The 17740-nt window shown below is 39.9% G+C and overlaps 1 protein-coding gene across 1 annotated transcript in view; it reads left to right on the forward strand.

Moving 5' to 3' along the window:
* Positions 1–338: 338 nt before the first annotated feature.
* Positions 339–17740, forward strand: part of LOC141128156 (vomeronasal type-2 receptor 26-like) — a 53307-nt gene continuing 35905 nt past the window's right edge. The window contains exons 1-2 of the mRNA XM_073615268.1: positions 339–410; positions 1556–2344. Of these exons, the coding sequence (XP_073471369.1) occupies positions 339–410; positions 1556–2344 (861 nt within the window). The remainder of the gene's footprint in view (positions 411–1555; positions 2345–17740) is intronic.

The following is a 17740-nucleotide window of genomic DNA, read 5'->3' on the forward strand; positions in this document are numbered from 1 at the left end:
CTAGGATAAACAGACCATTGACTAGATTTGAAAACCTATTGCTGGGAGAACAGGCCCCGACCAAGAAATTATCGAAGATATATGATGAACTAATCCCGAACAGCCCCCTTAAAGAATTAATGAGCATAAGGAAATGGGAAGCAGTAATGGAAAGACCCTTATCGGAAGAAGAATGGGAAAAGATTTTCAAAATTATACATAGAACAACCACATCAAATAAATATCAAGAGAAAAATTATAAAATTGTAATGAGGTGGTATAGGAACCCTGTCACCTTAAACCTAATTAGCAAAGGAAATACAGATCTATGCTGGAGATGTAAAGTAGAAAAGGGAACAATGGAACATATATGGTACGGATGTCATCGGGTGAAAGAATTCTTGAACAAGATATACGAGATCTATTATAAGGTATCGGGAGTAGAGGTGACCCCGAGTATGGAAATTTCATTACTGTCTCTGATTCCAAAGTCAATAAAGACAATTAAAAAAGACATCATTCATCATATGACATCAGCAGCAAGAACAATAATAGCAAAAAACTGGAAAAAAACTAAGAATCCAGCTATAGCAGATTGGATATGTGAAATGAATGAAATACAATATATGGAAGAACAAATTAGAGAGGAAGGGCATATAATAACTCAATTACCTGAAATCTGGCAAAAATGGGAAGAGTTTCGGTCATCGCGAGAAATATTAGAATTTATATAAGGAAGGAGGAAAAGAAAGGAGAATTTTTTTTTTTTTTTAATGAATGTGGTATGTATGGGAAGATAGGTATGGGGGGGGGGGGGGTAAGGGTGAGTAGGAAGTAGTGGTTTAACGTTGAATGATGCAGATGTTTAAAGCCTGTTAGGAAAAATCTTTTATGTATTAGGAGTAAGAAGAACATGCTGTAAAATGTTTTGTTTAATTGGGATGTTATGATATTTATGACTGTTTTATATGAAATGGAAAACTTAATAAAATGAGATTGAAACACACAATCCCTTCTATGGGCGGGTGGTAAGTTAAGCTTGATTTATCATTGGCCTTGTTTGTATCAGTTGTTAGCCTTCCAATGCTTCTTACTGTGATAGCCAGCTATAGATGGGAGAAAGGGGCATCTTTTTTGTATCACTGTCGTGTTTTTTGGTCAGGCAACGCACTGACACCTTTGCAGCCATTGTGTTATAGGCTGGGTGTTCAGTGTGCTCTAGTACCTTTAAGAAGGGGTGGCTCCCCTTCAGTCCACCTGCTCTCACCTATCCATCAGAATGCACATGCCTCCACTGTGGAGACACTTATAAGTTAGTGTTAGGTACCACAGATACCGTGGTGCCTTGACGAGGCTCTATAGCTCACGCAAGCATTTGCAAATGTCTGCAGACTAAACCCCTGCTTTTAACGCATACTGTTAGACAGGTCATTTGGTTGTCTGCGGGCTGGTGGTGAGTTAAGCTTGGTTTTTCCTTGGATTTATCCTTGGCCTTGTTAGTACTTTCTATGTGTTTAGCCTAAATTTCCATGTTAAGTTGTTAGAATAATATTGTATTTTTTCTGATGATTTTCAGATAAGTTTTGGAGCTATGGACTACTCTCTAACCAACAGAAATATTTATCCACATGTGTTCAGAACACTTCCAAATGATCACATCCAAAGTAAGATAATAACTGAAGTACTAAAATACTTTGGCTGGACCTGGGTTGGGATATTGGTGTCAGACGATGATTCTGGGGAGAATGTGCTTCAGACACTAATAAAGTCCATGACGGATATTGGAATTTGTTTTGCCTTCATAATTAAATTAACACCCTATAATTCTGAGAGTCCAATTTTTTCAACATCCAAAACTTTACAAAATCCCAATGCCAGTGTCATAATCATGTGTGGATCCTTTTCTTTCCTCTTTTTAAGATTTATTATAAGCTGTGAAAAAGAGCTCTTTGATAAAACCTTCATATTTCCTCAATCTTGGACCTCCAGTTCTATGAATGAAGATACATGTTTTCCAGAAATTAATTGTAGCTTGTTTGTCGAAGCTTCTATGCAATGGACTATAAGAACTGAGGATGTTTTTCACAGTATTCAAAAATACCCCCAAATTGCTGATTTACTGAATTTCACATCTTTTCAGCAATCTATGTCCCTTGGTGAACACGGAAATACTTTCTTTGCAATTAATTGCACAGATAGCGGAGAAAATGAAACTATAGAAATGATTGAACCCAATATAAATAAATTCCTGTCCTCGGGTGTGGCTCCATATGTGTACTATGCAGTAGAAGTCTTGGCTAAAGCTTTGCACAATAGGCATTTATTTCTAAAATGGAAGTATTTAGAAGAAAATATTGATTACAGGGTAAGAAAGTGACAAGGAACCAATCATAAATGCTTTTCTACATAACCACTTGATGACTGCAACCTCTGATCATAGATCTTCCCTGTGACAAATGAACCAGAAGTGAAAAACATTACATCACTTCCAGGTTCAGAGCTGTCATTCCCCAGCTCCTGTAGCTGGGTAAGCAGCTAATCAAGCACAATCTGTACTTTATATTGTCTGCTTGTAGCAAGTGTATTTGTAGCACCATCTAGTGTAGTACTAGTGTTAGTGCAGTGTTAGTGTTAGTGTTAAAACTCATGGTTAGCTTGTGAGTCTGAAATTGGATTAGTGTTTACTGAAGGTCAGACTGGATAAATCACAGAGGCAAGTCTCTGGTACCTCCCCCTGGAACTGGAAGTATGGAAAAACTTCTAGAAGTTAGTGGGCAGAGGCCAAGAGGACTCATTGTCATATTCAAGGGAACTTGGCTAATCCCTAGGCAGAATGCTCTGGCATGGTTGGTAGGTCAGGCCCTAAATATGGAGGAGCAATGCCAGCAGGGAAGTCCGGTGGAAGATGGGGTGCAGAGGAGGCTGCGGGTGACTTAGGAGGGACCCCTGGGTCTGGGGGGTCTCTGCCTCCAGGATGGGCTCAGGCTGGCTTGGGGAGATTCTGACAGCAGTGTGCGGTTTGAAAGAAATCTTGCCTGAGGAGCAGTAGGGAGCAAGGAGGACAGTGTGAGTTCTTTAGCACGCCTAGGAATTCACAAGGGGAGAGACTGCCACATGTAGCAAGCTTTCAGGAGGGCTGCACTGTGCTTAACCCCTCTTATCCTTTGTCCTGGGAGATCTTCAGAGCAGCCAGTTGGGCTAGTGGACAAGCAGCCAGGAGGGTTGGTAGTTCCTGCAGGCAGTAGAGATGGGAGCAGCTTCTCTGCTTGGAGTTGGAGATACTCCTGTGCTTACAACACACTGTGCTATTTTCCAAAGGGAACTGAGAGTTTATATTCCTCAAGGGGCTTTTGCTTTTGATCACCAAAAACTGTTGGATGCCAGGGGGGGAGAACAGTCCAGGATTTTTGTACATAGGGAGGTAGTTGTTCCTATTTATCATATCAGTTAAGTTGGGCATTCCATAACCCCTTTAGCACGTATAAGTTATCACCCCTAATAAAACAACAAAAACAAGCTCAAAAATTGTTTCTGGTGTCTGGATGCGAGTGTAAAATACTTGTTGCCTGGCTGTGCAGGAAAAGGGAAACCATTCACCAGCAGCCATTGTGGGGGTAGTGCTACAATTATTTTTTTTTAAATATTTTTGGACGACATTTTTATTTATTTTTTTTTTATCAGGTAGTTCTTTATTTGAGTTTCAGAAAGGTAAATACATGTTATAGCCATAACAGTAATAACAAAGACAGATGTTCCGACTAGAAACAAGCTCTTCTATTGAGCAACACTGTGTTAAATGTAAACAGTAAAATTTTAACTGAGGTTGGGTGAAATAAGGTAGTCGAGTAGTAAGAGGTTCTAGACAGGGGGGTAGGGGATGGGGGGGAGGGTAGGAGGAAGAAAGGAGAGGGGCACTAGCAGGTTTGAAATATAAGACATAGATGTTCAATGAGAAATTCACATCTGGGTAGTTATACTTGAACAGTACATTTTGGATGTTGTAAGCAGTGAGATCACGTATCTTTGAATTTCTCTGAGTGTGAATTTTTCCTAGCTACTATTTTTTCCATTTTCCATTTAAAGTTAAGATCAGCGATAGTGCTTGAGATGGAGGGGATCTTAGCAGTTTTCCATAGCCTGGTGATGTTTATTTTGGCAGCATATAGCAGGTGGATGACAACACATCGGGATTAAAAATAAGGGGGGGGAATCCCTCGCGCTATCAAAGTGAACGATGAGTAAGTATGTTTATAGTAAATAATGGGAGTTAATGGGAGTATTGTAGGGCGAGACAATTTCCCTTAAGATTCCTTTCTTTAAGAAATCCTCTTTTTCTCTATATATAACTCCCTCTTTGTCCTTGCCCCCTCCCTCTTTTTTAAAAGTTTCCCCTTTGATTTCCTAAGAAATAATTTTGATAATGTGTTGGTACTGGTGTTTTGGGATGTCAAAACATCCCTCTGTGTCTTTTTCAGTCAACGCTTTTTTTTTAAAGTCAGTCATACTCTTGGTAGCCCAGTCTGATATCTGCTGTCTACAGTGAGTGCATATTTAGGGACAAGGTTGCTAAGATAAGTCTGTATTAAAAGACTGTGCATTTAATCTTGAGTGTTAAGTCAGGCGTCTTGTGTCCAGACTTCTTGGAATCTCTTCCAAACTTCCAACACTGACTCTGATGATTTTTGCTTTGCTTTTCATTTCCTTCTCTAACTCTTCCCACATAGTATCCCTTCCATCAACAGTGTTTAGTGAATAAGCCTCTGCCTTGGTGGTGGGTGCCTCCAAGATATTTATAGCAGGCACTTTAGTCCAATCCCAAGAGGAGGTAGTTCCCACCAAACTATCTGTAATGAGCCTTATGTCTTCTTGCGTGTAATTTCTACCCTTACAAGCTTTCTTTAAATAAGCTATAGCTACCAAAACTGACGTTGTGGGTTTGGGCCAGTGTTTAATAATACGATTTATGTCTTCAATATCAATAGGTTTCATTACCAGTGTGCCAACAGGTTCAAACAGTGCCTTCAATTGCGGTAGTACTAATGCCGCAAACAATTCCCCACTATCTATTTCGGTCAGTGAGATATTAGTACTTGAACCCTGTTGGCAAAAAGCCAAATGTCCAAATTTTGCACCTGACTTCCCCTTCGCAAGAGATGTCAGTAGCAAAAAGAATTATTTAAATAGCATGTTTTAATCAAAAGTTAGCCTCACAAATTTATGTGTTACCTTAAGAAAGTGTTATTAACGCTCTACCCATATTTTAATTGGTAAAAACATCCCTTAATGTCACAATACTTCAAAGACCTGGGACAGACTTGATAAGTCTTCCCTGCTCTTCGAATAAGTGATATTACTCCCTGCACTGTCAATTATGTAAATTAAACCTTAGAACTTGAACCTGTGGTTTGCCTTCTCTAAATAAGGGTCCCTTTCCTAGTTTAAAATGATTATCTCCCGGGACACTGGCTACAAGATATGTCTGAGGACCAGTATAACAGAATAACAAACCAGTAATACAATCAGGACACTTTTGAGACATTTTTTTTTAGTACTTTCCCTAAGATGACACTGAACGTCTGATTACAGCAAGGAAAAGAAAATAGTTTTACCTGCTGAATCAATGCCAGAGTCATCCTGCCGAATACAATACAATACAGGTTATATCTTATACTTTAGAGGCAAAGCATTCATATGTAAATCATTAAAAGTAAGCATCAATACATCACCAAATATTGTAGCATCACTCTACGTTTCATTATAATACAATGCAGTGGAAAGGAGTCATCTTACCTTACGACACCTGACAAATTCCACACAGACAAACAGATTATCTCATTTTATCTAATTATTTTATCTCCTTATTTACTTCTAAGCGACAGAAAGGCAAGCGAAGATGTTTGGGTTTTTCTGGCACACTCTATCAGATATCTTTATCAAACTTCTTACAGTACTGTATTATATTACTTTGGGCTTCTCAGAACCCCCTGGAACGATCTCAGAGTTCCTTTGAAACTATCTCAGAGTTCCTTACACTGCCTTCACCCGAACGGACTTCTACGAGGTTCATACATTTACATAAATGTTTTTAACACTACAGCTTCTGTTAATCCCATGTAGGGAAACGGTCTTTTAAACTAAAGGTCACGGTAAGAGAAATAATAGTAATTAAATAAGACTCACCGGAGTTAGATAATGATGACCATCCCACTTCTGACACCAAAGCTGAAGGGGTGTAGGGATGTTCTAAAAGCAAGTGAACCCTCGTATAATATCCTGCCTAGAGTGTTCCTTCAAACCCATTCAGATCTGGAGACCATTCTTATGAAAGTTATGACACGCATACAAGACATGCAGTTCTCAGAATGATCTGAGGATTTTACTTCTGCGTTTCAGCTTATATAAGCAAAATGACATCACAACAAAAGTCCAACCCTTACATTAATATATAGTAAAGATACAGACATACAGGATGTTTTAAAACAAGCAAAAATAGAATATTAATAACTCATATAGAAACTAATAACAGGAAAAAGGCTAACAGGAAAGGGGCTAGCACCATCCATCCCTCTGCACAATATATCCCCACCTCCGCCCAGCACAATGCATCCCTCTCCAGGATTCTGGGCGGGGATGGGGATAAATTGTGGAGAGGGATTGATGGTGCTGGGCATGGATGGGGGATACATTGTGGAGACTGGAGGGATGGATGGTTCTGGGTGGGGATGAAGATGATTGAGTTGCAGTATGAAAATGGATGAGGGTGACTCTCCACAATGTAACTCATCTCCACCCAAAGTCATCCTCATCCATTTTTACACTGCAACTCAATCATGCCAGCTTGTCAGCCAAGGAGAAGGAGATTAAGCCTGGTTTCACACATGTGCGGTGCGAATTGAAGCTCAGGTTTCACTGGGGAGATAACAATCTCCTGTTCAACGGATTCATTGCGTTTTTGCTCAGGATTAGAGAGCAGGGAGAGGGGGAGGGAGGGGGGGAGGAGAGGGGGAGGTGTAGTGAGGAGAAAGAGAAAATCCTTGTTCAGAACGCAATGCATCTGCGAATCAGATGCGTTCCCATAGGAGATAATAGGCTTGTAGTTCGCACCGCAATGCCCAAAAAACGCACACGTTTTTTGTGCAATGCGCAGTGCGAATGCAACGCACATATGTGAACCAGATACATTCATATGAATGTATTTTAAAATGTCCTGCGAATTAGATGCGGTGTAAGCCGCATCTAATTCGCATAGGTGTGAACCCGGGCTAAATGAAGTCCAAATCGACTACAGCACAGGGGGCACAGCAGCACACACTAACTTTATTTCGACTTACCCTCCATGCTGCATGTAGCTATCTTCAGGCACCTGATAGGGCTGGGTCCACATTCACCACCGACCACACCCCCTGTCCATGTCCCACTCAATCATATTGCAAACTAACCTCAGCCAGGGAAAGAAGAGCGAGTGCTGGCCACGATTACCTGCTGGTGCGGGGGTCCGCTAGTCAGATAGGCAGCGCAGGCTCGCTCGGGCTTGCTGTATTATTTGATAATGCTTTTTTCCTCTTCTCTATAGCGAGCGAGCGAGCAAACGAGGGGAGGGGGGGCTAGAGAAAGTGATAGGAGGCTGAAGATTCTCTTTCTCCTTCTCTATAGCGGGCGCAGGTTAGCGGCAGTGCAGATGACAGTTATATTTCATGTGCTTCTGTAGGGGGGGGCGGGCCCTGTGAAACTTTTATAAACAATGATATACTAGTAATCCTGTATGAGTAAATATACGTAAACACATGCAATAACAAATCCTATATATAAGGTTAATAATTGCTATTCTCAGTGTATAAGTAATGAAATAATCAATTCCATGTAATCAGATGATAATAACGATATAATAGTCCATTAACTCTGAAATAAAGGTGCAAGAGTGCAAAAAGTGCTTATGTGCAACAAAGGATCACAAAAGTGTATATAAATATACGTAAACGCAGTGCAATAACAAATCCTATATATAAGGTGAATGATAAGCTATTCTCAGTATATGAATAATGAGATAATCATCAATGCCATATAATCAGATGATAATGATAGTCCATTAGCCCTGAAATATAAAAGTATATATAAATATACATAAACACAGTGCAATAACGAATCCTATATATAAGGTAAATGATAGGCTATTCTCAGTATATGAATAATGAAATAATCAATGCCATATAATCAGATGATAATAGCGATATGATAGTCCATTAGCTCTGAAATAAAGGTGCAGGAGTGCAAAAATATCAAAAATATCAAAAAAATATATAAAAATATACGTAAACGCAGTGCAATAGCAAATCCTATATATAAGGTAAATGATGGACTATTCTCAGTGTATGAGTAATGAGGTGATCAATTCCTTATAATCAGATGATAATAGTGACTCGGTTAAGTTGATGATAGGCAACTCCTATCCTCATATTGATTAGTGGTTCCAAATTAATAATAACTACTGCAGTAGGGAACAGACACAAAAGATACGCTCAGCATCTTTCCAAATAACTGTTCTGCCTTATTATGACGCAATTGAAGGTTTTTAGGTATCACATTAATATTACAATTGTAGGTTTATCGTAACAAGGGGTGTTACATAGGCAGGCTTATTCTAATCAGGACTCGAAAGAATGTAAACATTTACTGAAAACATTATTAGTGCTGTGTGCACAGTGAGGGCAGTGTGCGATACATACAAAATACAACACAATTATAAACAGAACTTACAAATTTCCATTACAGTCTCCCCTCTTTTGATCAATATTTTGATCACTAACCATACCTGCTATAACCTTTAACCTGGAACCTCCACACATTTAGGTAGAGGTAGTCCTGGCCAAAGAGGCAAAAAACTCCATTGTGGAGAAAATAATAGCTGAGCAACTTTTTCATTACAAAATGACTTTTCATTGTGAAAAACAAATGATTGATAAGACATATTTACAGAGTACTGGCTGTACACTCCTGTGGCCAGAATGGCCTTCTAGCTTAATTGTTGGCATGCTGACTTATCAGCATATGTAAACACAGACAATTCTACATAAAATGGAAGACGTACAAAAGACAAATATGACTTCAACATGACTGAACTACTTTTCAAATATATATATATATATATATATATATATATATATATATATATATATATATATATATATATATCCCTTACAATTAAAGTAATTGAATCAAAAAGTACCCTAGACTGATCACAAGAGGGAAACAAATCAAACACAGAGATTTCTTTAATTAAGTCATTTTTGCAGTGTCTGGTGTGGATCCAGGTGACTTTTCCTTCAAGTTTTGCAAAAACTGTACATGAAATAGATGCTGTATTGAATCTCCAATCATTTCCTTCAAGTTTTATAAATGTCTCTTAACAATCCACAAGTCACCTGGCTTTAGTTTTAGATCCTTCCAAACTTTTAGGATCTGGAATTGGGGAGAAAACACATAAATGAGTTTGTCAAAAAACCTTAAAAGATCAGCAACATTCTCTGTGAGATCCGAATGGAGGACTTCAGCTGCTGAGACAAAATATAAGCAAGTAAGTAACACACTCCCAAACCAAATCCCATAGGGAGAGAGTCCAACATCCCCCTTCATCAAATATAAGAAAACATTCAGGCAAAAGTTTTCTAGTTTCTTACTCTACTTTGTCCACTACATTGTAGACAGTGGGGGGTGTAAAAATAAAACCTCAAAACTTCTAGTAAGGACTCTCCTATAAAAAATGATTTCCTCTGTTACTCTCTGTACTTTCTGGCACTCTGTACTTACAAACTACTTCTGGTAACACTTTTTACTGTGGCCTTTGCAGTAGCATTTGCCACTGGACATCCACAAAACATGTCCATACAGACAAAATGCATACTCGTAGATCCTAACTTGGGCATCTGGATATATCTTTTTGTAATCTCTGGAAGGGATGTTCAGCTTTTGGTAACACCTTTGGTAACAGGTAAAACAAGAAGTGGTATGTTATAAAAACAACTGTGGTGAACCCTGGCTCTATCCCACGCTCATTTACTAAGGCAGCCATAACTTCTTGTGACTGATGACACGGTCCATGTGTCAAGCTGGAGGGAAAAGAGTGGCTGGCAGACATAAATGATCACCTTTTCCAAAGTCCTGTTTCATAAGAAGTTGCCCCCTGTGGACCACTTGTTCTTCTTGTTCTGGGGTCCTTAAAGTTGAATTATTAATCCCAGCTATACTGGGCCAGAACTAGGGTGGAATCTGTGAGTTGCACAGACCCATCAAGTGTCCGGGGCTGTAAATGCAGCATCCTTAGTCACCTGGTCTGCTTCCATGTGTGAAAGTTAATATGGCTACCTCAGCAAGAACCTGGAAGGCTGAAAACAGCCAATCAAATTAACTTGGCATGCTTGATTGGTTTACCCGCCGAAGTAAAAACAAACTTCTGGCCCTTTAAATGGAACCAAAAGCTCTCTATATCTCGACTATCTATATAAATATACACTCTTTTTATAGCTCACAGGCTTTGCTAAAACATGGAGCTCTGCTTCATTAGCTGGGGAAAAAAGATCCAATGACTTTGAATACAGAGTATCCTTCTGGGTGATAAACTGCATACTCAAATCTACAAAAAATGTAATATCTGGGTCTTCAGGGAGTGTGCCCTGCACTGGGCTCACAGCAGCTGATTCCTACACCATCAATTTAACACATGTGTCTTCCTTTGTCTCCAGCCTCCTCCAATAGAGGCAATAAGGTGGCTGGATTCAAATGTACGCATTTTTCATTGTTAGATTTGTACATAAATAAACTCATATTTTAAACCTTTCATTAGACAAACATTTAGTTATCTGTATATTTGCTGCGCAGAATGTCGGACCATTGACCAAAACAATATCTAACTTTGTCTAATAGCACCTTTGCATAAAAGCTACAGCTCTGATTTATCGGGGTGAACCCTTCATTACTGGGTCCAGCTTGCATAAATATATTACAATGGCTTGTTTTCTATCATGCTATTTGTGTAAGAACTCCAGTTTCATGTTTCAAAAGACAACTTTTTCCTGGCAAAATTATAATAAATGATAACAATACCCTGCGGTCATGCAGAGATGCCCATAAATCCAAAATATTCTTCTGCTTATACCACTGCACTTACAAGGAAAAGGGGCACATCATTTCACAATCCACACATTCTGCTTTGGATTTCAAAAATAAAAATAAATAAAACAAAAGGATCAATAATCTGTATGATGGACCAGAATGCATCAAAAACTATAAAACAACTGCCTGCAGGTGGCATCTATCCTAACAGGGTGTGTGGACTTGATGTGATGGGTCTGTTATATTTAAATTTTATTTATTATAACTCTCACATCATGGACCGCACATCAAGTTATTATCAAGAACCTTAAAATTTAATTTTTGTAGAAAAACTTCTTATGTATCCCATCCATCTTGGCTTTGTTAAATATTATGGCAGCTGTATTCCAAATAACAACCTCATCTTAATCTTTTTTTCTCTCAATAAGGGCTTATTGTATAAATGTAAAATTACAAAATTGTTATCTTAATCTAAACTAATCCCATTCATTACAAATTTCCCCAATAACCTGGATTTCATTTCCAACCAAAGGTTGTCTAAACCAGTTTCAATATATCTATATTATTAATAAAATTGTTAAACTCATATTAGAAATTAATACTCATTATTACTTAATTTTACTTAATTTCCCTTTTTTGAATGCACTGTTTCCACTATCAATGGATATTCAATTTGTGTAATACACGGTTAAATATAACCTTCATTTTACCATGTTTGGAAAACAAATTCAAAAAATAATTGTGATCACATTGTTTACCATTAGATTTGTTAACCCGACACATTTTGTTATAAATGTTTTGTCTAAAAAACTGGAATTGGCATGGTGTCCTTCCAGCTTATCACTGACCTCTCATCTCAGCCACATTTCATTCATGAGAGCACAAAGGAGGGGGTCACATCTGCGTACATGACACACACAAGCAATAGAACTAAAGGTCCCAGCATTCGCACACACATACACCAATATCTCTCTAAAATCACTTACATTTTCCCATTTGTACACAACACATGCATATCATTCTCTCACTTTCTTTTAACTCTTTAATATTTCCCTGCATAAATTCTGCATTCCTTATTTTGTTCAGATATCCTTTATATCTAGCTTCTATGATCAGATGGGCAGCCAAAATGCTCATCCCATCTTCCCTCTCTGACAACATATAAAGTATTCTGTTTTAATTCTCATTTCTCTGTTTCTGACTTTTACTAGTTGTAGTGCCTGACCCCAAATTCATCCCACAACTTAACATGAAAATGTTCCTTTCTGTCTAGTGTTAATGTCACCCTTGATCCATCCTGCTCACATAGATAGCTGTTTCTCTAGTTGTTTACTCTGCATGATTCTTAGTCCCTGTGGACCTTGGTAACCCAGTTACCCATTGTGGATCCATGTCCACTCTAACCATTAATCTAGGGGCTCAGTATAGGCGGAACCGCACCTTTGGTTCATATGTAGCGCTCCTCTTGCGCTGGGCATTTTTGAGGGTCTCTTACCCTTCATTCCCTTACTTAATTCAATGCCCATAATGACTGGCCAGTCTTCTCTCTTCTCTACGTGTGCCTATACCCTCTTGCCTCTAAACTACTTTATCTAGCAGATGTACTACATATACCTGTGAACAGCACTATTCTTCCCTTTCTTATCTATAACACTCCGATGGACAATAGACAGGGACAACATAACATATAACCACCAATCAATACAGTTCGATTAAGGGAAGTAAAATAGGTACCCTTTGTCCCAAAAATGCCTTACCGATCAAGGAAGTCTGACAACTCAAATGTAAGCAAAAGGCTTACCTCAGCTGGCTGATTATCAGAAATTCCCGGATCGTCTCAAGCTCCCGTTTCGGATACTCAGGGTCACCTGGAATCCCCTCCTGGCTGGCTCGCCATGCTGACTCGGTTAAATTGATGATAGGCAACTCCTATCCTCATATTGATTAGTGGTTCCAAATTAATAATAACTACTGCAGTAGGGAACAGACACAAAAGATACGCTCAGCATCTTTCCAAATAACTGTTCTGCCTTATTATGACACAATTGAAGGTTTTTATGCACATGATTACGTAGGTATCACATTAATATTACAATTGTAGGTTTATCGTAACAAGGGGCGTTACATAGGCAGGCTTATTCTAATCAGGACTCGAAAGAATGTAAACATTTACTGAAAACATTATTAGTGCTGTGTGCACAGTGAGGGCAGTGTGCGATACATACAAAATACAATACAATTATATACAGAACTTACAAATTTCCATTACAATAGCGATATAATAGCTCTAAAAAATAATAATAAAGGTGCAAAAGTGCAAAAAAAGTGCTTATATGCAACAAAGTATCCAAATAAAATCTTATAGGTGATTGCTGAGGTGCGATTTTCCTGTGCTCCACTCAGTGCTCTCTATATTCTTACCTCAATATGGGTAAAAAATGCCACAGAGATCACTGTAGTTTGGGGCCTCCCCTAGATCCAGCAACAAAGGATGGTATCTCTCAAAATGGTGTATTCCGAATGATAGCTTCCAATCGGTCCACACGGCCGTTCATTTACAGCGAGTATAAACAGGGGATAAAAAGGAATCTCCCATAGTGTAGTATATAATAAAACTCACTAGTTTATTTAACAGCCAAATGGGTACTTGCAACACTAATGCCCCGTACACACGGTCGGACATTGATCGGACATTCCGACAACGAAATCCTATGGATTTTGGCTCAAACTTGTTTTGCGTACACACGGTCGCACAAAGTTTTCAGAATTTCCGATTGCCAACCACGCGGTCACGTACACCATGTACGACGAGACTAGAAAAGGCCAGTTCAGAACCAAGCGCGGCACCCTTTGGGCTCCTTTTGCTAGTCTCGTGTTAGTAAAAGTTTGGAGACGATTCGCACTTTTTCAGACTCCTGACTTTCAGATTGTTTTCTGCGGTTCAGTTTGTGCTTGTGGGTTTGTATCTGCTCTTCAGTGCGTGCAAGCAAGCTACGCGTGACTTGTCATTGTGTTCTTGTTCGTTCATTACTGTTTTTCAGGTCGCTCTTCACAGGCCTTGCTGTTCTTCAGTGCGTTCTGTTACTTCGTTCTGAGCAGCCGACCGTTTTCTAGCCATGTTGCGTATACGTACTCCTCGTAGAGTTCGTGCTGTGCAGGGGCTTGGTGTTGGGGTCCTGACCTTGACACAAGCCCAGTCCATGAACAGGGTGGAGAGGAGTTCATGGACCAAGAATTGGTTGCTTCAGCGTGACCAGTTCTCTCATATGCCTTTGCTCCGTGAGATCCGTGAGAATATTCCTGATGATTTCAGGAACTTTCTCAGGATGACGGACCCCATATTTCACTGTCTGCTGGCTTCGCTGACCCCCTATATTAGCAGGCAGGATACCTGCATGAGGCAAGCCATTACTCCGGAGCAGAGGCTCGTCGCTACCCTGCGGTACTTGGCGACAGGGAGAAGCCTGCAGGACCTCAAGTTCTTGACAGGCATCTCCCCCCAGGCTCTGGGTATCATTATCCCGGAGACCTGTTCTGCCATCATCCAGGTCCTGCAGAAGGAGTATATGAAGGTAAGATTTTTATCCTTTAATATCACATTTTATTGTATTGAATGTTTGCTAATATATTGTATTTCTTTCCTCATTCCTCAATTACCATGATTGTAATATGCTGTGAATGTCCCCTTTGTTCTCATGCATGCTGGATTTTTATGTAATTATTTTTTTAGTCCTTCATACAGATTGGCCTTCAATAACCTCCCCAGCATGCTCTCCTGCCCTATATTCACCTCATGTAGTCACTTAACAATGTATTTTATCAGCTCCATAGTTGGGCTTTACCCCAAACACCCCCTAAAATGTCTAGAAATGTGATTTGTGCTTTAAATTCAGGCAGAGTGGCAGAGGCTTTTTTTTGTGGTGTCCCTAAATCATTTTTAGTGACCCTCCCTCCCCCCAACTGCTAAGTCAGCTGATACCAATTCTATATCTATCCTCAATCATCTATCTGCTGACTTTGCCAAACCCATACACACTATACCCATCTCTTTTGTGGTCAGATGTATGGATGAATTCCTCAAAGCATGTAGTGCAAGGGCCTGCCTGTATACTTTCAAATGGTACTGTTTAAAGTTTTTGTATCCTACTATTATCTTGACAGGTAATAGCAGAATGTCCAAATGTCCTCAAATGTGTACAGTGTGTATTTATATCTTTGTATTATGACACTTCTTACCTGTCCAGTGGGCTGCCAATAGTGTAACTAAGGAGGGGCTGTTCCAAGTAATGCCCATTATTTAGGCATTCATCTCTCAATGAAGTGGAGAGGGTTACCTGTCCAAGATTCCCCCCCTATAATGTTAGAAATGGCCCATGAGAGGGGGGGAGGGGGAATATCATAGGTGTACCTTATACTTTGGTGTTTTTAAATTCCCCTTAATAAATGCTATCTGGAGGTTGGCCAAGAATGTTTGTATCTAATCTGCTTGCCATGTTTATGTGCAAAAATACTAATTTATTTATTTTTTCCTCAACAGTTTCCTTCCACGCCACAGGAATGGCAGACTGTGGCCTCCCACTTTGCCCAGCGGTGGGACTTTCCTAACTGCGGAGGGGCAATTGATGGGAAACACGTCCACATCGTCCCACCACCCAACTCGGGGTCGTACTATTTCAACTATAAGGGGTTCAATAGTATTGTGATGTTGGCGGTGGTGTCGGCTAATTACGACTTCTTGTATGTGGACGTGGGGAAGAATGGCCGGATGTCCGATGGTGGAGTCATTGCCCAGACGGAGTTTTACAGGCGTCTCCAGAATGGCAGCTTGGACTTGCCACCTCCAGAGGACAATGTGGAAGGACTCCCTTTCGTCTTCGTTGCTGATGAAGCGTTTGCGCTGGGGGACCATCTTATGCGGCCATTCCCTATGAGGACCCTCACCCCGGAACAGAGGGTTTTTAATTACCGACTGGCCAGAGCCAGAAGAGGGGTGGAGAACACATTTGGAATCCTGGCCAGCTGGTTCCGCCTATTTCTGACACCTATCCATATGGCGGAGTATAAACTTAATCATATAATCCTGGCATGCTGTGTTCTCCATAACTTTTTACGTCAACATTCTGCCAACTATGCTGGCTCAGTTGGGCCTGAGGCTGGAATGATACATGAAACAACACTGACAGCGCTTGAAAGTGGCCGTCCTGGCTTGCCCTCCCTGAGTGCCCGTGATGTCCGGTTACGATACCTGGAGTTCTTTGTGGGTAGGGGGGCCATCAATATGCCAGCAAATTTGTGAAGCCTTTATCAAATAAAAAAACAAAAAAAGAAAATATTTGTTGACATTTACTGCTTGTGTTTGTTTTAGATGACTCTGACAGAAATGTGGTGAGTCTCGAAAATGGCGTGATTGTGTATCCTTATACAAAGCACTGTTGGGTGTTATTTACTAAAGGTAAAGACACTTTGCACTGCAAGTGCACTTGAAACTGCACTGAAACTGCACTTGTAGTGCAAAGAGGATTTGCCCTTAGGAAATAACCCCCATTTTCACAGAAAACACCAATTAGAGCCCCACAAAAGTGTTGTAGAGTTGAGACAATAATCCACACATTCTTGATGAACAATCTTTTTAATACCTGCACAATCACATGTGCATTTAGAAAAGGTTTTTAAAACAAACCAACATGTTTGTTGTATAACAATTTTTGGGGTGGCATTTTCAAAAATAGAAATGTCCATTTAAGCTAAAACAGGCATGTGTAAAACTAACAAGAAAGACACAAATCTTGAACTTACAAAGTTCACATTTTGTAGAATTTGAAGGTAATATCAGACATGAGTATTTAGGAACTGTGTTTGATATTGCGTTCAGATGGGGTGAAGTCACCCCAGGAAAAGCCAAATTTGGAAGATGCACACATATTTCCCCATGTCAACATGTGCTAGCTGCCATCACGGGGTATCAAGGGACGTGTTTTGGGGGAGAAACCCCTTCCTCTCAGCTACTTTATTATTGAGGAAGGGGTTGCACCCCCAAAACGCGTCCATTGATCTCCCGCGATGGCAGATAGCACATGTTGACACACTGTGTGCATCCTCCAAATTAGGCTTTTCAACAAATATTTCAAACATTTTGAACATTGGAGCACACAAAAAAGCAAAGGGATTGGGAGGGGTTTTAAACTCACCCCAAAACATCAATGATGTTTTTATTTTTTTGAATAACATCATTGATGTTTTTCTTGAGGTTTTCCAATTGTAAATTACACCCCATGATCTCCTCAAAAGGGTCTGGGCACTTTCTGATGTGAAAGGATCTCGATCCACAACATCACGATCACCTAAAAAGAGAGAAACACAAAAAAGGTATCAAAATATGCCGGCATCCATCTCTAACCTGAGCCTGTGGTCACAGACACTCACCTGTTGTGGTGACAATTTCCACCACGTCTTCCTCCTCCTGCTCTTCTTGGGTTGGGGGTATTTCCCCTTCTTCCAGAGGTGGGGGGTCTGTGGTCTCCTCGGATGAGGGGTGTCCTCCGAGTCTTTTCTCCCCTATGTAAAACAAAAATGGTATACTTAGCACACAGATATTTGATGGCAGAACTATTAATATGAAAGATTGCTTGGAAGTGGGGTACAATTGTCTATTTTG

This window comes from Aquarana catesbeiana, linkage group LG01 (assembly GCF_042186555.1).
Source record: "Aquarana catesbeiana isolate 2022-GZ linkage group LG01, ASM4218655v1, whole genome shotgun sequence".
Taxonomy (NCBI): Eukaryota; Metazoa; Chordata; class Amphibia; order Anura; family Ranidae; genus Aquarana; species Aquarana catesbeiana.